This window comes from Cetorhinus maximus, chromosome X, assembly GCF_964194155.1.
Source record: "Cetorhinus maximus chromosome X, sCetMax3.hap1.1, whole genome shotgun sequence".
Classification (NCBI taxonomy): domain Eukaryota; kingdom Metazoa; phylum Chordata; class Chondrichthyes; order Lamniformes; family Cetorhinidae; genus Cetorhinus; species Cetorhinus maximus.
Window position 1 is genome coordinate 2,314,555 of NC_135917.1, and position 25,583 is coordinate 2,340,137.

A 25,583-nucleotide genomic window follows, 5' to 3' on the forward strand; every position below is an offset into this window, starting at 1 on the left:
TTGGATGCTATCAAAAACGTCGGCTGAAGGGGGTACCTGAACTGCTTCCTAGTCCTTGGATTTGTTGGTTTGGCCAGAAATGGACTAAACAAGTGTAGGCCAACATGGTGTTTAAGCTTTAAAAAGAATATGAATACAATGGTAATAGACTTTTATTTTTGATCTTTCCTCCTCAAGACAGTGACTATTGCTGGGTTACATTACATAGTTTCCAGCTACCCTCTGATATCCCACCCAAGTAGTCACTTTAATGAGCAGCTGGGGCCAGAAGATGGGTAGATAACAACACATCCCAGCTATACCCGATATAACCTCCTTCCCCATCCACACATGAGAACAGGGCTAGGACATTTAACCCTTCGACCCAGTTCTGCCATTCTATTAGATCATACTAATAGATGTAATTGAGTAGATCTTCCAGAGTTCCCAACTCAACCTTTTTGCTGCATTGAAGTACAAGGGAATATCAGAGGGGGAATCATTCCTGAATTGTTTGCTTCCTTGTGACACTTTTCACAAGGGCTTGGATCTTGGAGGATTCCAGCCAGCTGTGGAGGCTGTGTGGCTTGGGGATATCCGATTGGGCAGAAAGGATGAGGATGACTGAAAAACGAGAGACTATTGCCTCCACAGAACCAACAAGGGTTATTAGTGGGGTTAAAAATGAAAAGCTAAACTCATGAATTAAACAAAACAGATTGTACTAAATGTACATCATCCTAAAATCAGAACACACCTGATTGAACAAGTCAGTCATTCGATTCAAGTGCCTTTGGCGACTCTGATTAACTAGTTGCTGTCTTGCATCCCAGTGCTGCATGCTGGACTTTACACGTGCTTCAAGCCTGTTGGCAAATCTGTACAGATCCTGAGCAACCGCTTCATTGTTACTGCTAACATCAGACATCCTGCTGTTCAAATAATTTCTTAAAGGAGAAAGAAAGACATAAAGATGAATAAATGAATCTGACCCTGCACTTTAGATGCTCCTTTGCCACCATTTTCTGTGGTATGTTCCCAACCATCACCTTGTGCTACAATTGGGCTGAATGACAGCACTTTATTTTATCATTCTTCCTTCTCCCTTCCTCCTGGCAAAGTGACTGAGACCAAGCATACACTGGGCAAAGAAATCCAGGGGGAGGTGCCAACGAAATTATTCTCCAAATCCTTTTTCAGACTTTCTTTTCTTTTCTCTCCTCATCTCCCAAAGACCCAAACTCGGAGTGGGCTTTAGTCCTAGGTGTCTCCAGCACCAGACTGAAGCCAATCCTGACCTTAGGCAATGTTCATGCACTTAACAATTCCCAGCTAAAATCACTGGACAGCAGTGGAAGCAAGAACACTTGCTAATTTTTCTCTTCTCTAGCCAAGCGATGTCAAGGTCCACTGTAGCACGCCAGGACTGGCCCTGGCTGAAATCAGCTAACTGTGCACATATTGGGAATAAACCATGGGAGCTTCCTGGTCTGAATGGCTTAATACTACACATGACAGTACTTCAGAACATATGAATATAGAAGTCAAAGAAGAAGCCCATTGAAGCTCATCTCTTTCATACACTATCTTAACATGAACTCAATTTTGACGTTTGTTCTTTTTGTTCTAATATCTTGCCTGGTACTCACTAAGAGACTGAGCGAGCTCGTATTTTTTTTCAGCAGAATATGGTATGAGTGCTATAGACAGCCAAGATCACCATGAGCCTGTCACACAGAGCTAGCAAAGTAATTTAATAGAGTTTACATTAGATCTCTGCTACAGGAATGAAGCTTATTGCTTAAATCTATTACCACTACTCCAGTGGGTAAATACAATATGGTTCTGAGCCATGCAAACTAGTAAAGTCCCATGTTTGATCCCTAATCAGTGCTCAGTGAGTTGATGTCACGTAGGGCAATAGTAGGGTGCTGCATCAAGTAGCATCAGCATCCTTGGGCTCAGGAGGGAAAAAATAAACAGCCTGGAACCTTGCCCCTGATTAATATCCAATGATAGGTAGATGTTGGGTAAAAACAGAATTTGGTTTGGCCATAATTCATAGTCAAATAGCCTGCTAACAGTCAAGACTAGATGTCAACTTAATGTCAGCAGTAATCTATTTACTACTGTTACGTCCATTGGAAGATCTAAGTATCACTGTTTAAGCTCACTTGAAGAACAGGAATAGATGAAGATCTGGACATTTGCTGGAGCCACATACGAGAGTAAGTCACTTTCTTCAAGAGGGAGAAAATTGAGGGAGAAAATCTGTAATATTCCCATTTCTAAGACAGAAGTTCTCAGAAACACCCCAAAGCACGTCATACACGATGGATTGCAGTAATTGCTGTTACATGGCTAAACACAACAGCCATTTTACCGACAGCAAACAGCAAAGTCCTACAAGCAGCGATGTAATGCTGAATGATCAGTTAATCTGTTTTTTTTTAGTGTTTGTTGATTGAGGGAGGAATGTTGGCCAGAAAAACACCCTTCTTTACTTCAAAGAGTACCAGGAGATCTTTACCGTTCTTGGTTTTAACAATTCGTCTGATGGATGGCACCTCTGAGGAAGCAGATCTCCCTCAATACTGCACTAGGAGTATTGGACTGGATTATATGCTCAAGTCCTGCAATGGGGCTCGAACCTACAACCTTTTGACTCAGAGGTGCCTCAATAAGCCAAGCTGACATTCTCATGGGAAAGTTGTCAATTTCTGACTGATTTCAAACATCCAAAATCAGCATTTGTACTGATATGCATTATGAGTTTATGCTCATTTAACCCAACAAGAACTTTTAGTGAAAGGTACAATAGTCTGGTCAAATTGATATCAGCTACTTTTTAAAATTAATGACAGGTATGCATCTACCTAACGGTTTGGATATGACGGAAGGTGATGTACTTTCTGAACAGGTAAGCCAGTCGAAGCTGAACTGTAGTTAATGTTTGATGAATAAGGTGTGTTGCTATGGCATGGAGTTGTCTGGAAATTATACCATTATACACTGCTTGGTCCAAAGTTTTATAATTTTTTCTTAGGTATGTCACATTTACGATATATGACCCATCCACAATGTTTTCGGTATCAGCAGCCTGGAAGACCTTTCCCCTGGATTGTGTTGTTCTTTCTATTATCTCTGTTGCCATATTGGGCAGAAGAACTCCTTCCTTCTTACCATGTTCTGCCTGTAGTTTAATTTCCTTTCCTTTAAGCCCAAGGACGCTGTTGATAGAGTATAGATTCTTGGTTGTCTCTCGAATCCTGATTAACTGATCCATTCCAGCCTGAGAGGACATTTTCTCAAGCGTCAGAACTGTGTCCAAGGCTTCCAGGGTCTTTTCATAGAAGTGGGCTTCTTGCTGGGACATATTTTTGTTCTGTTTGGCCTCTTCAATGAAATACTGAATTTGGGCACTTAATTCATCAAGTGCAATCTCTTGAATAATACTGAATCTGGAAATTTCTTCCAGAAGTTCAGCAAAAGTCGTAAATTCAGGTTGTTTATCCTTCGATTTCTCCACTAGGCTTTCCTTTGATGGCTTTAATACTTGGATTTGTTGCTCACTGACCTCTTGCTTGAAGTTCTGCCTTGGCTTGGAAAATATTTCTTTGATTGTTTTCTCAATCACTCCATAAACGTTTTTTAATTCAGCAGACTTGAGAAGAGCTTGGACTTTACAGACATCATCAGGTGAAAGTTCTTTGCCACTGCTCAATCCATGATCCAGCGAATACAAAACAGCAGTTTGAAAATCTGTGAGCAAGTCTACAACTACCTGCTTAGCCTTGGTTTTTAAAGCTTCTTCTTTCCGAGCTGATGCCCTCTGTTTCTTTCTTCCATTAGGATTAGATTTATGCATCTTACCATTCACTGCTTCATTAAGAACCTTCTCCAATTTGGGCTGAGTTGTGGGAGAAATCCTTTCATTGGACACTTCTGTGGGAATATTTTCCCCTTCAGGTTCTCCAAAGGGTATGTTTTCTTCCTTGGATACTTCTAGGATAGCCCATTGTTTCTGAGGTTCTCCAAAGGAAATATTTTCTTCTGTGGATTTTACAGGGACAGTCCTTTGACCATCAAGTCTATCATGTCCATCAACAAGAATATTTTTGTGCTCCTGACTGAAGGGATAATTCCCCCTTAGACTTTCTACAGGAGTGATTTTGTCGTTTGATTTTTTCAAAAGTGTGGTTCTTTTATTTATTTTGGGCACCTGCTTTGTTTTTATTTGCAAATCTTCAGATGGAGAGAAATTTTCAGAAGTGATTTGCTCATGAGAGGGTGTTTTCTTAGCGTTTTGTAGCTGTGCAACTTTGGACCTCAAGAGTTTAATGGTGTTTTCCAGATTATAGTTAGTGCTACATGCTTCCTTGTAATGATGTTCCGCTAATTCAGCTCGTGTTTTAAGTGCACTACTGTGTTCTTGAAGATGTTTTAGCTCATTCACCAAGTTATCTTCAAAACCCTGGGAGCCAAATGAGTCTGACTTTCTCAATTCATTTTCTACCTCAAAATATTCCTGTGACCGACTGTGAAATGCTTTGTGAAGATTCTCTATGAATTTCCTTATGTATCTGAAGGCAATTGTCTGGGCTTTCTTGCAAGGAAGAGATTTTGTGATGTCTGTTAGTATCATATCAATCTCTCCCACTACTGCGTCCAACTGTTTTGCAATGTTCGGTTCCATCATTTTCGCTGTACTCATTGGCTGCATATCCAGAAGATGCATGAGTGTTTTGGGATCCATCTTTTTCTCCCTCCACCATTTCAAAATGGTACCTTTACCACCAGGACCTGCAAAGAATCACAGGGTAAGACCAATTATTGCACACTTTATTATGTTTTATGCTTCAAAACTTTTTGACAGTGTTTAAGGTATATCAATACCAATATCAATATAAGTCTTTCTCTTTCTTTCCATCAGAATTGGATATTGTGCAATTTCATGTGTACTCTGAATGATTTTAACATTGTGCAATGCAACTTACTAAATATCAGTTTGGCTCAGTGATAGTACTCTCACCTCAATTGAATGATTATGGGTTCGAGCTCCGATTCAGGGCTTCAGCGCCAAATCTAAGCTGATATAACAGGTCACTACTGAGAGACTGCTGCATTAAGAGAGCTATCTTTCAGGTGAAACATTAAGCTGAGACCCTATCTCTCCATTCAGGTGGATATAAAGGATTTGAAGTTAGAGCAGGGGAATGAATTTTCTTGGTATCCAAACTAACGTTTGTCCATCAACCAAACAGATTAGCTGGTAATTTATCTGAGTGCTGTTTGTGTGCAAAGTGGTTGCCATGTTTGATTATAAAAAAAGTGACTACACTTCAGAAATAAATCATTGGCTAGTAAGGACTTTGGGACATCATGAGGACATGAAAAACACTTAATGCAATCAGGTACAGAAGCATAGTGGTTATGTTACTGGACCAGTAATCCAGAAGCCTGAACTAATGATCCAGAAAATATGAGTTTAAATTTCACCATGACAGGTTGAGATTTTGAATTCAGTTTTTAAATAAAACTATTTGGAAATTATTCTGTCCATTAATGTGTGGTAATTTAGTATATTAGTATTACTGGAGTATTACCCCATTTCTGACCATGTTCCTAAAGTTAATTTGGGGAGCAATTTGGTTTGACAAATCCTTGGTTTAACAGATCCTGTAATAGCATTTAAGGGCTTGTCAAGGGCACCAATTAAACATGTGAATTTGCTTATGCTTGCCTTCCAGCTATGTTAATAAAGTGTCATCCGCCTATAACATCAACACTGTTTCTCTTTCCACAGATGCTTCCTGACCCACTGAGTGTTTCCAACATGTTCTGCTTTTATATCAAGTTAATGATGCTTGCTGTACAGATTGTGGTGGGGTAGAGAATCAGCAGAAATCCAACTATAACCCGGTCCGTAGGAAGTATTTTGGATGTGGTATGTCCATATTATTGACTGTCACACTGCAAGTTTACCCCATCAAAACTGGACAGTAATCAACCCACCTCCATAAAAATGATTCAATATAAAACCATCAGAATATGCATCCATAATAAAGTTTAACATTCAGTCCAGTGATAATTTATGCTAAATAGTTGGGATGTGTTATAGATCACTCAGGGAAGCCAAGTTGCGATCTCAACATACACTTTTACAGGTATGTTGTAGTCTGGAGCTTTTGGATAGTGATGGTAGAGGCTGCAACTTTCTATCCATCACACAGCTGACCAGAAATCTCTCCCACTCTTACTGTCTGCCATTGGAGTGTGTTGAAAGGATTTTCAGATTGGTAATCGCTTGTTTGGCCACATCTTCCTTGGTCATCAAGTCCTGGGTGGGACTCGAACCCAGAGCTTCTGGCTCAGAGGCAGGGATGCTATCCACTGTGTCACATGACCCCCAAATGTTATGTTTGTACAAGGTCAATTTTAGATAAAAGCTATTTATCTGACAATATTACAGTACACACTGCAGTGTACCACAGGACTTGGTTCTCCTTAGGCTAAGTAAAAGAAAAGTCATTTTCAACAGCTTTTAAACACAATCAAGTGACAATCCAAAAATAGCTCTGTTATGCAAAACTGTAGTGATTATGACGATCCTTTCACATTAACTCCCCTCACTCTAATCAACAAAATTGGTGAACTCGAGGACAAAGAGGAAGGAAGTCTCGTCTAATAGTCACAAGAATTTATCATATTACTATTGTTTCAACATCAGCACTGATGAAGCTGGTAGCTTCATGTGCGGTACTTGTGGCAGAACCTGCTTCTCAAGGATTGGCCCCTTCAGCCATCAGCAAAGGTGTGCTATATGAAGATACCCCATCTGAAATGGATTGTTTGCTATGTATCCATCATCTTTTGTAGATGGAAGGATGCTGACAACGATGGATTGTTTCAACATCAGTACTAATTCATGTCTTCGGAACTTCCGAAGAAGAGTCATATTGGACTTGAAACATTAATTCTGTTTCTCTCTCCACAGATGCTGCCAGACCTGCTGAGTTTTTCCAACACTTTCAGTTTTTATTTCCGATTTCCAGCATCCACAGTATTTTGCATTTACTTTAGAGAGAGAACTGGCTTCATTGTCATGGTCATACATGTCATGGTTCCTGAGACTCATCTTCACATTTTTCATCCTATACTGTCTTAAAAGTCATTTGTTCCTGTCTAGTGTCAGTTTGATATTTAGCTTGCTGTAAACAGTCTTCAGTGGGGTAGCATTAAGGCAAATGGTCTTCAACTGAATGAAGGTACCCTGCAGAAGATGCTTCCTGGCCCAGTTTTCATTTTGTTTCCTGGTGAGTTGAGGTTTTCTCATGTCCATGTACACATCTGTGGCCACTTCCTGCATTGACTACAACCTCTACGCAATGAGTCCTTAAAGTTACATTCTTAAATTTTGGGGTTCTGATGTACAGAAGTTTGGAGATTGAAATGCTTTGCTGAGATGGAAAGTGACAACCTTTTAAAATGCTCAGCACAACTTGAAACATGAATTTTTGTATACATTTGGAAAAAACAACTTCTAAGCTCATAATTTGCTGTCCCATATAATCTTTCTCTTCCCTCCATTTTACAGTTATGCTGAAATCAACACCCACGACATCGTCTCCAACTCATAACTCATTATTTTCCTGGATCTGAAAATTGTGGCTGTCTTCTGTCAATTTGGACACTTGGACACATGGCAAAATCTAATACTTTTCTAAATTTACCTGCTGGTTTTTGCTTTGCATGCTCATGTTGAAGACTAAACAGAGTGTTAGATAGTTTATGCAGATTGTCTATGCATTCTTGTGAAGAAGCCAAGCTTGATTGCACTTTCACGTTAACTTCCTCAATCCATTCAGCTGACCTTTTTTCAACTTCTCCATCCTCCTCGAAGTCTTCTTCATCAATTAGTATTTGATCTGCAAAATATATGGATAAGATAAAATTATATTTGTAAATTAGATTGAAACAGCACATCTGGCCATACATAAAGCTGCTCCTGTTTTAAGAGCACTTATTATTCTTATTTGCATTTTTTTTTTTGGCTTCATCAAGGTGAAGAATTTAGTGTTAGTAAGTGAAACACTTTCCATCTTGAGCACAGAGCATTATCAGCTTTGAACACTCTCAAGTTAGGCATAACATGGTTAGATACAGAGTAAAGCTTCCTCTACACTGTACCCATCAAACACTCCCAGGACAGGTACAGCATGGAGTTAGATACAGAGTAAAGCTCCCTCTACACCGTCCCCATCAAACACTCCCAGGACAGGTACAGCACAGGGTTAGATACAGAGTAAAGCTCCCTCTACACTATCCCATCAGACACTCCCAGGGCAGGTACAGCACAGGGTTAGATACAGAGTAAAGCTCCCTCTACACTATTGCATCAAACACTCCCAGGACAGGTACAGCATGGGGTTAGATACAGAATAAAGCTCCCTCTACACAGTCCCCATCAAACACTCCCAGGATAGGTACAGCATGGGGTTAGATACAGAGTAAAGCTCATTCTATACTACCCTATTAAACACATCAATCTCAGGAGCTGGGTCACATGAGTTCAAATCATGACCAGGGAAACTGGTTTACTGTGACTGATTCAGTCAAATTCTGTTTTATTACATAGGATTGCCAAATTTGTACTGCCTTTTTTGAGATCACAATCTGCAACTTCTTCCATTTCTCCTGGTCAATATTTATCCCTCAAACCAACATCATCAAAACAGATGATCTGATTATTTATCTAATTGCTGTTTGTGGAAGATTGCTGTACAAACTGGTTGCTCTATTTCCTTCATGACAATAGTAACTACAATTCAAAAATACTTCTTTGGCTGTGAAGTGTTTTGGGATGTCCTGAGGTGGGAGGGAAGGTGTTATATAAATGCAAACTCTTTCTTTCTAATGAGACTCCACCCTATTCCCAACATTTCCATTCAGGATGTCAGTAAGAGTGGCACTTATAGGAACAGGTGGAGGCCATTTAACCTCTTGAGTCTGTGCCACACATTCAGTGAAATCATGGCTGATCTGTGGCCTACCTCCATATACCCCACCTTTGTCCCATATCACTTAATACGTTTGGTTAACAAAAATCTATCAATATGAGGTTTAAAATGAACAATTGATCCAGTATCATTTGCTGTTTGTGGAAGAGAGTTCCAAACTTCTACCATCCTTTGTGTGTAGATGTATTTCTGAGTTTCACTCCTGAAGGGTCTGGCTCTAATTTTTAGACTATGCCCCCTAGTTCTTGGCTCCCCAACCAAACAGTGGAACTAGTCTTTCTCTACCCAATCCATTTCCCTTAATATTTTGAAAACTTCAATTAAATCACCACTTAACCTTCAAAATTTCAGGGAATACAACCCTAGTTCGTGTAATCTCTCTTTACAATTTAATCTTTGGAATGGTATCTGGGTTAAACCAGTGAATCTACAAGGCGCTCCCTCTAAGGCCAATATGTCTTTCCTAAGATGTGTTGGCCTGAATTGCTCACAGTACGCCAGGTGTGGTCTAACCAGGGCTTTGTATAGCTTAATCAAGACTTCTACCCCTTTGTATTCTAGTCTTTTAGATATAAATATCGGCATTCCATTAGCTTTTTTGATTAATTACTGTACCTGTTTATGACATTTATGACATCTATATACCTGACCCCTGAAGTCTCTTTGGACCTCCATTGTTCCTAGCTTTTCAAGATTTAGGAGATACTCTGGTCTATCATTTTTAGTCCAAAGTGGGCACTTAGGACAAAATGGCTGACTCCAAGCTAACATCATCTTGATATAACATTCAGGGCCCGATATTGGTTCAGTAAAATATTACTTAGTGAGAAATTGTTCTGTCTGGTTCGTCAATGTTAATGCACACTATAGTAATGTGAAACTACAAAAATACTTCATTTAAATTAAAAACAAACTGATAAGCATATTATTAGGCTTCTTGAAACAAAACCTGGGTATTTGTAAGGGCTGATTTTATCCAAGAGTGCACACCAGAAGGCCCATCATTCTAGCCCCTGATAAGTGTCACAATACATATTTTAACAGTCTAATACTCTAATGTGTGACACACCATTTAAAGGTGCATTTATAATTCTGTTCATATGAAGTGGTTTGGCTTCATCCGGATGTGATTGTTGCATTAGGAATGAAATATTAGTCTTACTCTGCAGTCCTTTTAGAGCTCAATGATATGTTGCAACATGTGTTTGGGTTACATAGCAAATATAAAATCAAAAAGACCCACTTGATAAACATGAGGGAATAACTCTGAAAGCTTCCATTCCAAGTCTACACTTACAGTCAACAACCTGCCTTAGAACCTACAGCTGACTCCACCTAAGTGCATGCCTAAAAGATGCATGGTTCCAATATGCAATTTAACCAAGTGAGAAACATCAATTCGATACAAGATTTGACCTACACCCAATATATCCCATCTTGTTGTTAGTATCTTTCATTGTGCTTTTTGCCAATTAATGATATTAAGCTATTCAACTGTGATGCTGTTCTCACTGGATATCCACACATGAGCATATTCCATCAAGAGCTGCTGAACAGTAATAGAACCCTTGCTGATTTTCCCTCATAAGTAACCAAATTGTAGTGCTCCTACTGAGATAATGCAACACAGACCATGAGTCAAACCTGGCACCTACTAGTTTGTATACCTTACTGCTCCAGTGTCTTTACCTGCTGGGTAATCAGATAAGCATAATTTTCACTGAGTGTTGCTTTGTTGATTAAACCTTGTGACATAAATACTGACTGTTGAAGTGTTCAAATCGAAACTGGGTCTGGCTCATATCCAGCAGAGAGCAAGGGAATTGTGATGGAAAATGATAATAAATGGTTGAATTGGATCCTGGTTGATGGGATGACCTGGAAGTCCTCTTCTCTTGCCTACATTCCTAATAGGAATGATTGCTTCTATGTTCAATACACTATCTATAATAATATATCAAAAATCTTACATTTATGCACACTTCCTGTGTACAAAACTTATTTCCTTGTCACATTTTTGTTAAAATTTTATGTCAACTTTTTCCATTATAAATTCCTATGTCCACATTTATAATGAATCTGCCCATGTAAACTTGTCACACCATAATTACACCCTCCCACCAGCCGTATTACTGAAATGTCATGTTTTTGCACCACCCAGCTCCTCAGCCTGTACTGCAGAGAAAGTCCTACGTTCCAATCAAACCTACTTCTCTGCTTCTCAAATTGGGAGAGTTAGGTTAAAATTCCCCCCTCAGTGTGTAAAGCCACTGAAAATCAACTAGTTTATAATAAACCACATACTGCTGTCTGATAGCCATTGTAGAATAAACTTTAAGATTTCCTCTTTGGTGCTGCTGCCGGTTGCAAACTCAGTGATCGTATCTATCAACCATTCCCTTTCCTTTCTTTCAGGGGTAAAGGTGATTTTTGGCACTTGTTGGTGGTCAAATCTTGCGTGGCTCAAAGCAAAATTCACTTTGTCTAGAATGTCCCTCAAGCGTTCTGCAACTTCCTGTTGGCAAATGTTAAAAGAAAAGATCAAAAAGAGGTAAGCTATTCAAGCAAATTAGTAGTTTCAACAATTGCAGGATTTTTTTGGAAATGTTAACTACTTCTAAAAGATGCAAAGCACTTCACTCAGCCTATCTATGCCCCGCTGTAAAAAATGAAGAAAACATAATTGCATCTTAATGAAGAAAAAAATGAAAGATCTGTATTTATGTAGTGCCTTTCATGACCTCGGGATGTCCCAAAGTGCTTTAAAGCTGTTGAAGTACCATTGAAATGTAGCTACTGTTGTAATGCGAGAAAACACTGCAGTCAATTTGTGCTCAACAGGATCCCACAAACAGCAATGAAATAAATTACCAGATAATTGTTTTGTTGTAATTTTGCTTGAGGGATAAATATTGGTGAGTACACTGGGGAAAACTTTCATTCAATCACCATTATCTCATCTCTTCCCCATTACCAGGACCTCCCAACCAGGGTAATAGCTCATCACCAATGTACAGTGTGATAATAGAAAATATGTTTTATTTCATTGAATATTCAATGCCTCCCTGGTAACTTGTACTGTGTAGTGCTGTTTGGCTTCAATGTTCTCATCTATAAACCCTCTTCACTCAATGGCTTCCCACAGACAACTGCTAGGAGTGTAAAATGTGAGAACTTTACAAATACAAATCATTTGCTAATCCTTTGTTCGAGCCAAAACAAGAAAAAATCACCAGTGGGTTTATGCTTCCCCCTCCTCATACATGTAATATGACAGACCTTATTCAGTAGCATATTCACACACATTATATACAGACATATAACACACAGATGTAGGAAGCCACTCAGTTGTATCCAAAACTACTATCCTTGGTTAAAGAAGAAGGCCCAGCACTTCTCTGGGCACTTAGAGATGGGCAATAAATGCTGGCCTTGCCAGTATGCCTGCATCCCAAGAACAATTAAAAAGATTCCAAATGAGCTACCAAGTTAAAAACACTGCAGGAAAAATGCTCTGACAAAGAGTCATATGGACGCAAAATGTTAACTCTGCTTATATCTCCACAGATGCTGTCAGACCTGCTGAGTTTTTCCAGCATTTTCTGTTTTTATTTCAGATTTCCAGCATCCGCAGTATTTTGCTTTGAAGGAAAAATGGTCTGTTTTGTTTCAGTACAATCTGCCACAATGACTCCCGGTTGCCAAGGCCACGGACAACAATAAGGTTCTGAATAATGGCAATTTTAGAATTTGAAATAACAGTATCCACAAATATCATTCACATTTTTAAAAATAAAATGTCAGTTTCAGATACTATATATGGAGAGTACAATGAGAAATTCTATCAGCTATGTGACTGACAATCCCAGTCTCCATAAATTTAATAAAACATGCCCCACAATTTCCTCTAATCATCTCTGTTTCTCTGAAAATAAAGTTCCAGTCTCAGGAGCAGATAAAATGCCAACATCAAGTTCAAATCTCAGTTCTGGTTCACTAAAGCTCGCCATCATTCTGTGTATGCCTCTGTGCAAATCAAAATAATTCAATTAAATTATGCAACAATGATCCTCAATAAAACCTCAAGATCCAAAATATTCCCAAAAAGATCACATTATGTCTAGAGTAAGAAGAGGATTTCGGCCCATCAAGCCCTCAATACGAATGGTGAAGGGGAAATAATTGCTGGGCTCTGGAAAAAGAACAGAGGAGCGGGACCAATTGGATTACTCTTCGAAAGAGCTGGCGCAGACTCAATGGGCCGAATGGCCTCCTGTGCTGTACTCCTCTATGATTTTATAGCAATAAGAGGGATTCATTTGTTTTTTTTTTGAACTTGTGATCTCCATGCAGCTAATAATTTGATCAGTCTGCCTGGAATCGTACTTTTGTTGCTTTCAAAGTAACCTGCTTCCCGACTCCTGCTTGTGTGCTCCGGGTGGCCACTAGGAGGCCTCAGGCGTACAGCCCAGACAGGACGCCTCCAGCAGATTAACCTACTGTTGTCCAGGGCTGTGGGGAGATCGGGGATTGAGCAGAGAACTGGATCGACCCACATGCTTGCACTCTGTGGAGTGTTCAAGCTGTCACGCTGAGTACCACTTTGCCACCGACTCATAACTCGTTTTAACGTGTGAGGTATATAAATGTCAATGTCAAGGTTGATGAACTTTCAAAGCAGTGTCACTGGGACAATAAACATCTTATCTGCTTTCTTCCTGTCAAGGAACGCTCCTTTGGAATACAATGTTTCTATTGAGATTCCGGTCCCAGATTCAAGTCGAGGGAAAACAAAATGAAAAAAAACGAAGAAACCTGAAATAAAGGCAGAAAATGCGAGAAATCGACAGCAGGTCAGTCAGCCTCTAAAGAAAACAAGATAGACCAATGTTTCGGGTGTAGCTATTTGGTCAGAATCATAAATACGTTGTGCTTCAATATCCTTCAAGTTACAGTGACACGATGGTGCTGAAATTGGGAATGATGTTCCCGCTTCTTCTAAATTCAGGACTGGATGTTTCGACGAATGTAAATTTTAGTACAAACTTATATAACACTCAGCCAGGAACCGTCCTTCTAAGTGATTTTTTTGTGAAAATACGCGATTGCTGCTGCCCTCGCTATTTATAACTGATCATATTTTCCCTTCTGCAAGTGATCGTTACCTGTCTTGCTCTCGCCAGCTGCGCTGTCTCAATTTTTCCTATTGCTCGTTGGACAGTCGTGGAGAGGTCACTGTCGCTTTCATTGGGTGTCAGAATAGTGCTCTCAGAGTCAGTCTTACTTTTGTCCTCTTTATTGTCCATATTGTTTGTGAAAAGGCACACAACTGAGGAAAAAACCCTCAAATAGTTACAAGAACCGATATATATATGTATGTATTTTAACTTTCCCTTAATCTTTTGCCCATCTAAGTGGAAGGGGCAGGTGAGGGAGGTGAGGCGAATTCTCACACCGGTGTTTTGGCACCTTGAGCGATGTGTCATGAATGAACGATTGTTTACCTGGGTTGACGCCGCACTGGCGGTGCTCGGAAATCGACATCGACGTTCACGGTGTGGATTTCATGTCTCCACAGGACATGACAATGGGAAATGACACTAGTCACAAGGCTAACTGAAGGTTACTTGGGCATACGCGTCCTTTTTTTAAGAAGGGCGCAGGTAAATGTGAGCTTGTTTGGACCCTTGACAGCAAGAACCGAGAGAAGAACAACAAACCACAACTCCCAAGATGCACCGGAGCTCTCCACGCAGGCGCTCGGAGTCCCTGGGTGGCGTCACGTCTATAAATAGCGGCGCTGTGGAACGTCGAGCCTATTGTTAGACAGGTCGGTACATTGTAGCTGGTCAGAGTACGGGCTGCGGCAAGTCAGTTTCACCAGTCAATTTCACCACTACCAACTTAAGTTAGCTTCTTCCCTACACCCCCCCAACCCTACCCCCGCCCCGGCCCTTACAATCTAAACCATCGCCTGCCAACCTTCCTCTGATCGCAACAAACCCAAACACCTCCACCGGCAAAAAAAAAGAACACTTTCTTTAACACGAATCTGTTTGGAAAAGGGGTTGAATATATATTGTATGAAAGGCTGTTGTGGAGGAAAAAAAGGGACTCGCCCAGCCAAGCGCCATTTAAATCCCTGTACAGCACTTAAATAGGAGGGAAACTGCCGATTATAATCTACATTTCAGGTAGGGGATTGCGTTTTTTTACTTGTTTGTGCATGATCATTGGTCCGTCATTAACAAGGATGGCAGAATGCTATTTTCTGCTGAATGATTCGGCTGGCTATAAACAAGCTTTGACACCGTTTATGATGCGGTTTCCGGGATAGTCGCCGGTAAATTTTCGTCAGAACTAGTGATCAGTTGATGAATCATGTCATGTTAAATACCATCTCCTTCTCATTGCTCCTCATTTACCTTTCCGAACGGCATTGCCCTTTACCCACTAGTTGTGCAGATCAAATGTCAAAATCTAGTTCGCCCACAGTTACAGTAAAGCGGGTCAACTGCAATGTAGTGTGAGCATTCTTCTGGTGACACCCCGTAAACGGTACGGTAAAACATTAAGCAAATAACTACATCCAATATTAATGCTTGCTGAACTCTCTCACGTCTCCGCGCATTATATATTTCTCGGTACATTAGGAGTCCCTTTTTGTTCTGCCTTTATTGAAATCTATAGCAACCTCATTCTCTAATATAAATTTACCACCAAATTAAGTTAGTATGTAAATATCAAGGAGTCTTACTCCCACCCCCACTCCCTCCAGACACTGAAATTGTGACATGGATGGCACTTGTGTTCAGCTACTCTGGATCTGCTTATTATACGGGTATAATGTATTTTAATGACTGTAAAACATGTTATGGGAAGAGCAAAATATGCTTTAAAAGTCTCACAGAGGGATGTATTTTTATGATTTCCATTCAATCCTATATTGCGGTGAATATTATTTATTCTAGCAAAGCTGTTGGTAAAAAATTGAGTTTTAATTGACTAAATTGTCTCTGAACTAGATGGGAAAAACAATATAGTTGAGATTTTGTGCAAGCTATCCTAATAAAGCTTGGTTTTTAATGGATTCCTGCCCAAGGGCAACACACAGTTGTAACACTGTCACTGGAAACAAAATGGACACAATATTAATCACGGATTCATCTTATAACACTGTAGTTTCTTAATCACCAAAGTGAAGGACTGTTTAGGAAGAACCCCATTTTCAGAAGTTGATATGCAAGGATTTCTGGGTCTCATGATTTCAAAGCATATGATTAGGGTTTACGGTGTAAAATAGGAAAAAAAACTGTCTCAAAGGAAATTGGGTAAGCACCTGAAGGGAAAGAAATTGCAGGGGAAGGGAATGGGACCAGCTAAATTGCTCTTGCAGAGATTCAATATGGGCTTGATAGGCCTCCTGTGCTGTAACCATTCTATAATTCTATTCAGTTATTACATGGGATTGCAGAGCTGTTGCCACCTTTTTCTAGGGATTACGTTCTGCAGTTCCTTCCATTTTTCCATGAATACCGAAAACTTGTTCACAAAAGAGTTGCTGTTCCTCATAATCGGTCACCGGCTTATGAATAAATCAAATTCTGTCAATATGTGAAACTCTGGGATTTTTAATGATCCATCTTGTGGGGATTGTGTTGCATGATTCCATCCATTTTCTTGAGAAAAATGAAAACCAGTAATCTTGCATGTCAATCCTTTCTGGCCATGAATAATATTTTACAAAGTTGCAGTGGATTGCCTGGGAACCCAAAAGGCTTCCCATCTTTCTAACTAAATGTCAAGTAAGGAAAAGGGAAGGTTTCTCTGCCAGCTGTGGGAGCACCATTGCCACAAAGACTGCAGCGGTTCAAGAAAGTCCACCAGCTTCTGGAGTAATTAGCCAGGGGCAATAAATAGCAGCATTTTCAGTGTCACCCATACCCCAAAAACAAATTCTACTCATAGGCACCTTGCTTTCTGTTGCAAACTGGATTTGGCAGAAACTAGGGAGCAGGTTGCCCACTTGATTGGATAAGATTGATGGTCGATGTTAGTCCTTACTCCTAAAGCCTCCAGACTTAATGGCCAAAAACAATTAGTGCAAGTAAAATCATATTCAGTAGAGTTGTTACTGGTATTACAGTTCTGTGCTAATGAGTGTAACCAGAAGGAAAATGAGCTACAGCTGGCGGAATGCTTGCAGATCAACAACTAGCATTTATAGGGTGCCTTTAATGTAGGGAAACGTCCCAAAGTGGTTCAGACAAGCATAATCAAAACAAAATATAGACACTAAACCAAAGAAAGATATATTAGGAGTGGTGACTAAATGCTTGGTCAGTGGCAAATTGTAAGGAGGAGAGACAGGGAATTTCAGAGCTTAGGGCCTAGACGGCTGAAGGCAGAGCCCCCAGTAGTGGGTAAAGGGAGTGAAAGATGTACAAGGTGTTGGGTTTCAAGTTAGGCCTACCTATTGCTGAAATCACTGGGTTCCTCTGGGCCTAGTCTCAGAAGGGTTCCTTCAGCAGAAGGGAAGTCTACACAACATCTTGCATTTATATAGCACCTTTTAATATAGTAAAATAACCCAATTTGCTTCATAGGAGCATTATCAAAATTTGACACCAAGCCACCTAAGGCAATATCAAGACAGGTGACCAAAAACTTGGTCAAAGAGGTAGATTTTAAGGAGTGCCTTAAAAGGAAGGGAGAGATGCAGAGATGCATCATATCCATGTATGTGATGGGGAAAATTGCATCTATGTGGTAAAACTGACAGTTAGGAGAAACCTGTTGCTCAAAGTTGCCCCATCCAATTGCTGGTGAATGCAATGGAGAGACAAAAGTGTGTGTGGACCTGGAAGATGTGGGTACAGTCCTCAATGAATACTTTGCGTTGGCCTTCACAATGGAAAAGAATGACGCAGGTGTAGATATCAGGTTGGAAGACCGTGAAATATTAGAGGAAATTAACATAGAGAGAGAGGAGGTACTAGTGGGTTTAGCTGCCTTAAAAGTGAATAAATCCTCAAGCCTGGATGAGATGTATCCCAGGCTGTTGAGGGAGGCAAGGGAAGGGATATCAGGGGTCCTGGCAGTAATTTTCAAATCCTTTCTGGCCACAGGTGAGACGCCAGAGGACTGGAGGACTGCTAACGTTGGCCCATTATTAAAAAAGGGAGGAAGGAATAGACCAGGAAATTACAGGGCAGTCAGTCTAACCTCGGTGGTGGGGAAGTTACTAGAAAGAATTCTGAGGGACAGAATATAACTGCACTTGGAGAGGCACGGATTAATCAGGGATAGTCAGATTGGATTTTTTAAGAGAAGGTCGTGTTTGACAAATTTGACCGAATTTTTTGAGGAGGTAACCAGGAGTGTTGATGAGGGTAATGAATTTGATGTAGTCTACGTGGACTTTAGCAAGGCTTTTGACAGGATCCCTCGTGGCAGATTGGTCAAGAAAGTAAGAGTCCATGGGATCCAAGGCAAAGTGGCACATTGGATCCAAAATTGGCTGAGAAGCAGGAAGCAGAGGGTGATGGTAGAGGGATGTTTCTGTGACTGGAAGTCTGTTTCCAGTGGGGTCCTGCAAGGCTCAGTGCTGGGGCCTTTGCTGTTTGTGGTGTACATAAATGATTTAGACTTAAATGTAGGGGGTATGATCAAGAAGTTCGTGGATGACACGAAAATTGGCAAGGTGGTAAATAGTGAGGAGGATAGCCATAAACTGCAGGAGGATATCAATGGACTGGTCAGGTGGGTAGAGCAGTGGCAAATGGAATTCAACCCGGAAAAAGTGTGAGGTAATGCTCTTGGGGAGGGCTAACAAGGCAAGGGATTACACTATGAATGGTAGGACCTGGGAAGTACTGAAGATCAAAGGGACCTTGGGTGTGCATATCCACAGATCCTGAAGGTAGCAGGGCAGGTAGATAATGTGGTTAAGAAGGCATATGGAATACTTGCCTTTATTAGCCAAGGCATAGAATACAAGAGCAGGGAGGTTATGCTGAAACGGTATAAAACGCTGTTTAGGTCACAACTGGAGTACTGAAGTTCTGGTCACCACATTATAGGAAGAATGTGATTGCACTGGAGAGGGTGCAGAGGAGATTTACCAGGGTACTGCCTGGGCTGGAGGGCCTGAGCTATTAGGAAAGATTAGATAGGCTATGGTGGTTTTCCTTGGAGCAGCGAAGGTTGAGAGGGGACCTGATAGATGTATATAAGATTATGCGGGACATAGATAGGGTGGATAGGAAGGCACTTTTTCCATTAGCAGAGGGGTCAATAACCAGGGGGCATAGATTTAAGGTAGGAGGTAGAAGGCTAAGAGGGGAATTGAGGAGAAATTTTTTCACCCAGAGGGTGGTAGGAGTCTGGAACTCTCTGCCTGAAAGGGTGGTAGAGGCAGAAACCCTCATAACATTTAAGTATTTAGATACTCACGCTAATCCCATTTTCCAGCGCTTGGCCCATAGCCCTGGAGGCTATGGCAACGCAAGTCAGATCTTTGTTGATTGGCACAGACACGATGGGCTGAATGGCCTCCTTCTGTGCTGTAAACGTCTGAGCATAAAAAAGTCTTCAAACATTTGAACCAGGAACGTGTTGTTGTTCAGGTGAGACAGAAGCAGTATGTTGGTGCTATGTGGTGCTTTGGCACAGAAGTAGAATGTGGGTGTATGCTGACAAATACGTGTTTGCCAATTTTCTTGAACCATACTGCCACAGTGGAGGTGTAGAGCCATGTCCTGGCACATTGCTAGAAGGAAGAATTAGAGATCCATTAATACCATTTGCGGTCTGCAGCACCTCCTTAATGCTGAGCTCAAGCAGTGTTGGGAAGAAGCAGCTCAACCACCTCATACCAAAATAATAAATAAGGCACAATGCCACACACATTGCTAACCAAGACAAATGGTACTGTATATATTGGTTTGAATACAGAGAGAACATCTATTTTCAGTCCTCAAACAAAGGCTGCAAATAAACCCCTTTTGCAGCTTGCCACCTATCTGATTCATGGGATCAATGCATCCTCAGCAACTTTGACTACTTTGATACCTATTTATCAATTGAATGTCATGGAAGGGGCAGGGAGAGTAATTGTACTCTTTGCAGCCACATGGTTTAACATACAAAGCCTCTGGTTTGTCTTTTTTCCAGAAATATACTTTATTCATAAAATTTGTAAAAGTACATTGTAGAACATTTCAACTTGAAACTTAGTGCACTAAAATTTGACTTGTCTCCGTACAGCATATACCACTCTGAGGTGCCTCCATAAAATTAGAATACTCTTGATATTTACAATATACATTCCATGTCAGCCATGCAGCCCGAGGCATTCTACAAGTTTTCTAGCCCCTTGGTGTACAATGGCTTAAAGATCTTAAGACAGCAACCTTTCCCCATTGCAAAGCCTCTGGTTTGTCTGTCACCTGGAGTACACTGTATTCATACAGGAAATGAAATGTACAGATTTCTTTTTACCACTTTAGGCAGATGAGAAAAGACACTTGCTGTGCTCTTCCCTCAATCACATGGTTTATTTTGCATGCAAGGCATTAACTGGCTGTTCAGCCTGCTGATTGTCATGAATGGTTGCATCCATTTGCTAAAGTCCACAGATTGTGTTGCAAGATGTATAAGCTTCAATAAGCACAAGCAAGTAACTGTTTAAATTCATGTGCTGTGCCAGGAATTCTTCTTTCTGTTCCCTACCCCCACACAAGCTTTTGGCCATTTAAATAACTTCAAATTCTATTAATATACAAAAGAAAACCATTCCTTATCCACTGCAACAAGTCAACATTTCACATAAACGGCATGAGGAACAACAGTCTAGGAAGCATTTGAAAATTATCCATGACCCTTGACCTACTAAATTAAGAAGATTACTGAATAAAGACAATGTGCGCCAATATAAACCGCCTGCTTGTACAGACTCTTTGAATGAAGTACCAGATTAAGGGGTCAGAACTTTCTAATGTGTTGGGTGTTGTACTCTAGTCCCTCAAAGCTATCTCATTTTCTTTCCAGCATTGTTTGTTAAAATGACCGGGCTCTTTTAAGTTCCAAATTCGGCCGCTGCAGTAGATGATGACTGGCAGGGCTCATTGTCACACTAACTGGCTCCATGGTCAAGGGATGTTGCATGACAACTTAATAAGTTAGCAATTGGGTCAGAGTTTGGAGCACCTGAAAAAACAGATGGTACAAATCTGTGTGTACTTTTTTGCTCCAAAAACAAAACTGGGGAGATACCAAAGAATACAGTTGTAGCCACACCACCACCACCTCCTCCACCGCCCACCCCCCCCAAATAATGCAGACTTGGACACTAATATTGCATCTTCCCCCCACCACTGCCTCCCCATCTGCCCTAACATCTTTGATTTAAACACTTGAAAATTGCACATCCCCACCTCCTGTTGCTCCATCAAGCCTGCCTGCCCCACACTAATGACGGCCAGAGCACCACGATTAAACATTTCCTTTCCACCACTCAACTGCACAGCCAGCATGTAATCTTCTGAGACAGACAAGAAGAACCCAGGCCAATAATGGAAAGAAAATACACTGGAAAATTTCTTACCAACCCATTTAGGTGACTGAAAGCAGTCCAGGAGATCACATGGCCCACATTGGTTCTCATCAATAAGGACAAACCAGCCCAATGCTATTTATGTAAAGAGATTTACTACATAATTGGATCAAGCATTTGAAGCTCAAGTTTTGCCACCTTGAATAATGGACCATCTTAAGGTCTTTATGCATCCTTAATCAGTTAACTTAGTCAGAATTAACCAAAAAAGGAACTGGTCTTATGGCTTTCTACTGCTCCTATTTCTTATGTTCGTATGCCTATTCTGGGCTAGCTCCACATGGGGCCCAAGCATGTCAGAATCCATGAGGAAAGGTATCATCACCCTCATCTACAAGCACAAGGGGGAAAGGGAGGAAATTAGAAATTGGCGACCCATTTCACTGTTGAATGTAGACTATAAGATTCTGTCCAAGGTCATCGCCAATCGGGTCAAGTCCACTCTGGAATTGGTGATCCACCCTGACCAGACCTGCGCTGTGCCCGGCAAGAAGATCTCTGGCAGCCTTGTGCTACTCAGGGATACGATTGCCTATGTGCAGGACAGGGGCGTGGACACCTGCCTCATCAGCCTGGATCAGGAGAAGGCCTTTGACAGAATATCGCACACCTACATGGTGGATGTGCTCTCCAAAATGGAGTTTGGGGAGGGAATTTGCAACTGGATCCAACTGCTCTACACTAACAGCAGTAGCGCAGTCTCAATCAATGGTTGGGAATCAGATAGCTTTCCGATTAAATCTGGAGTCAGGCAGGGCTGCCCCCTCTCCCCTGTCCTGTTTGTGTGTTGCATAGAACCCTTTGCTGAGTCCATCAGGAAGGATCCGGGCATAAGAGGAGTGACGATCCCAGGCAGTGGAGGTACTCAGGTCAAAGCCTCCCTGTACATGGATGATGTCGCCGTCTTCTGCTTGGATCCACTGTCGGTGCGCAGACTGATCCACATCTACGACCAGTTCCAACTGGCCTCGGTAGCCAAGGTATATCATGGGAAGAGCGAGGCCATGTTCTTTGGGAACTGGGCTGACCAATCCTTTGTCCCCTTCACCGTCAGGGCTGACGGCCTGAAGGTGCTGGGGATATGGTTCGGAGGGACCGGGGCATGCGTTAGAAACTGGAAGGAGCGAGTGTCTATGATGCAAAGAAAACTGGGCATGTGGGAGCGACGCTCCCTCTCCATTGCGGGTAAGAACCTGGTCATCAGGTGTGAGGCACTCTCGCTGTTGCTGCATTCCAGACTTCTGCGCGATGGCGATCACCCGAGCCACTTTTCGCTTTAGCTGGAGATCAAAAATAGATCATGTCCGCAGGGACGCGATGTACAAGCCTCTAGATAAAGGGAGAAAAAATGTGCCCAACATCACCCTCATACTGATGGCCACCTTTGTGTGTGGCTGCATCAAGCTGTGTGTAGACCCTCAGTACGCAAACACCAAGTGTCACTACGTGCTGAGGTTCTACCTGTCCCCGGTGTTGTGAAGGATGGGTCTGGCCACGCTGCCGCGGAACGCTCCAAGTAGTTGAACCGTGCCGTACCACCTGTCCCTCGTGGAAAAATTTATGCAGAGAAACACCTTTGACCACAAGTCCATCAGGCAGTGGTTGGCACATAATGTCTTAGAGGCCCTGCGGGAAAAGGAGAGGGTGGACCCTGTGGGATGGTTCCCCCAGCAGACCGTCAAAGTCATTTGGCAGAATGCCTCATCGCCAGAACTTTCCAACAAGCACCAAGATGTAGCTTGGCTGGTGGTGAGAAAGGCCCTCCCTGTCAGATCCTTCCAACACGCCAGGAGTCTCACCCCCCCCTCTGCACGTTACCCTCAAGGTGGCTGTGGTGGGGACGAGACCGTTGTTCACCTCCTTGTGGATTGTGCCTTAGCAAAGAAGGTCTGGAGAGAGATGCAGTGGTTTCTGTCGAAGTTCATCCTGAGCAATTCTCTGCTCTACAGGCTGTTCCCAGGGGGACACACCGAGACAAACATCAACTGCAGCTGGAGGATCATCAACTCAGTGAAAGACGCTCTTTGGTCTGCCCGTAACTTGTTGATCTTCCAGTGCAAAGAGTTGTGCCCGACCGAGTGTTGCAGACTGGCACATTCCAAGGTCCAGGACTATGTGCTGAGGGGCGCACTAAAGCTTGGGGCAGCCGCTGCAAAGGCGCAATGGGGAAAGGACGCTTTCTGCCATAGTGCACCGAGGGGCTGGGAATTGTTTACAGCCCCTCGGGCTGTACAGCTCACAATGAAGGTATGCATGGAATGCTAATTGTATTATAATTGTATTGAAGCACCTCAGAGTGCAACATGACGTATGTTGATAACTCCAATCCCATTACACTGTCTGACTGTCTGTAATGACCATATTGAAATGATTGTAATATTCATTGATTGTATTGAAGCACCTTGTGATCCATGTGTAAAAGTTGAATCTGATTGCACTTTTTGTGATGGTGATTTACAAATGTTTTGTAATATTCTTCCAGATATTTTATGAATAAAGTATATTTTTCAAAAAAAAAATCTGTTCTAATCCCATTGATTTGACTCTAAAAGACGCCCCGGACAAAGACATTATACGAAACACAAGGTACTATTCTGGTGTTGAAGTGTAGGTGTGTTCCTTTAATGTCTAGTTGATACAGGGTAAGCTGGTCTATTTGTGCAAAGATCAACAATGAGGTTTAAGTGGTTTTGGCATTTTCTGTTGGAGAGTATTTACGTTACAAATAACTGTCTTTGTTCTTTTATATAACCCCTCCCTATCAAGCGCAGTACGCACGTTTGTATTGCACGATATCAGAAGTGATGGCTATATAATGGTTCCTGATCTGTTTGAGCTCAGAGGCCTTGACTTTTTACCTCAAAGCTCATTTGATTTTTAATAGGAACCACTGATGCCTTCATCAATGATTAGTTTGCGGGCATTGCTGAGCCTGGTCATGTGAGGGAGTTGAATAAGCACCCATTGAGTTACAGTCATGAATTCAGTGATGGCTGACATTCTCAAGCTCAGTAATGCCTCTATCCAGGTCTCCTGATGTCACCCACATTGGCTAGAAACAAGAAAAGAGGTGACTCCACAGTTCGGTGCTGTCAATAATGCAGTCAGGCACACTTAAATGAAAGTGAATAACTGATAAAAGAATAACATCTTGATGCACATTCCTTTTCTGATGATTCTTGCCCTGGTTAAACGAATAGAATATTTAAATTAAGGTCTGCATTTTTTCAAATAGTGTTGCACTGCCTCAGTAAAGCCCATGTGTTGAGCCCTTTTTGGCAATCAACGCATAACTTTTTTATAAGTGTTTTTATCGAGGTGTGAAAATTGCCTAGGAACCAATTCAGTGATATTTGAGACTTTCACCTCATCAGGTGCTGGGGCTCAAGTACTTTGGGCAATCAATGTGACAAGTGCTTTTGTTTAGGTCTGTAAACTGTCTCATCCAGTGTTAATATTCATGCTTAGTGATTTTACCCACTTTTTAAAACAGTATTGTAATTGTAATCCAGTTTACATTCTATTGTTAGTTTTCTCAATTTGATACCATAGTTAAAATGGACAAATGAGTAGAATGGTTAAGTACTAATGACTAATAAATTACTATTTTGTCAGGTAATTTTAACAGTTTTGCCTCTGTGGTTACAGTGGGCAACAAGATCCTTTTCGACACGTCCTCTCTCAAAGCAGACATCTCTGAGGTGAGGAGAAATTACAGCTGCCCTACCTCATTAATGGCTTGATTCTTAATACAATGATGGTAAGACACTCTCTTGAATAAAATAAAAGGCGATACTTGCCGTGTGGAGCAGTGTTGTGTTAAGGGGAGCCCAAACAACCCTTTACGCATTGAAGCCTGGCTAATGTAGTGCCAAAACTGAGCCGTCAGTGTGGAATTCCCTTCCTCAATCAGTTGGACTTTCTATATCTGACCATTCTCTTCAGGATCTTGGAGAATACTAGATCGT

General features: G+C 41.4%; 2 protein-coding genes across 6 annotated transcripts in view; one reads left to right on the top strand and one right to left on the bottom strand.

Annotated features, from left to right (window-relative positions):
• Nucleotides 1-2,851: 2,851 nt before the first annotated feature.
• On the bottom strand, nt 2,852-15,014 carry LOC144672597 (uncharacterized). Its single transcript, XM_078534420.1, has 3 exons — nt 14,504-15,014; nt 7,713-7,907; nt 2,852-4,782 (listed from the first exon to the last, which is right to left on the bottom strand). Exons 1-3 carry the CDS (start codon nt 14,541-14,543, stop codon nt 2,852-2,854), a joined length of 2,166 nt encoding a protein of 721 aa, XP_078390546.1. The 5' UTR covers nt 14,544-15,014.
• The window catches only part of LOC144672701 (cysteine/serine-rich nuclear protein 2-like), a 73,056-nt gene continuing 62,190 nt past the window's right edge, over nt 14,718-25,583 (top strand). For 3 of the 5 annotated variants that reach the window (XM_078534622.1, XM_078534624.1, XM_078534626.1), the window contains exons 1-2: nt 14,718-15,193; nt 25,264-25,316. The gene's annotated coding sequence lies outside the window, so the exon portion shown is untranslated. Of the gene's footprint in view, nt 15,194-25,263; nt 25,376-25,583 lie in introns of all 5 variants that reach the window. The other 2 variants (XM_078534623.1, XM_078534625.1) reach the window with 1 other exon arrangement.

What these genes read in the sequence shown, in the direction of transcription:
- LOC144672597 (XM_078534420.1), bottom strand. Translation starts at nt 14,543, where the DNA reads ATGTCGATTTCCGAGCACCGCCAGTGCGGCGTCAACCCAG. An exon ending in CCAGTGCGGCGTCAACCCAG is followed by an intron (nt 7,908 to 14,503) that starts GTAAACAATCGT and finishes TATATTTTGCAG; the next exon opens with ATCAAATACTAATTGATGAA. An exon ending in TGCAAAGCAAAAACCAGCAG is followed by an intron (nt 4,783 to 7,712) that starts GTAAATTTAGAA and finishes GATTCTTTGCAG; the next exon opens with GTCCTGGTGGTAAAGGTACC.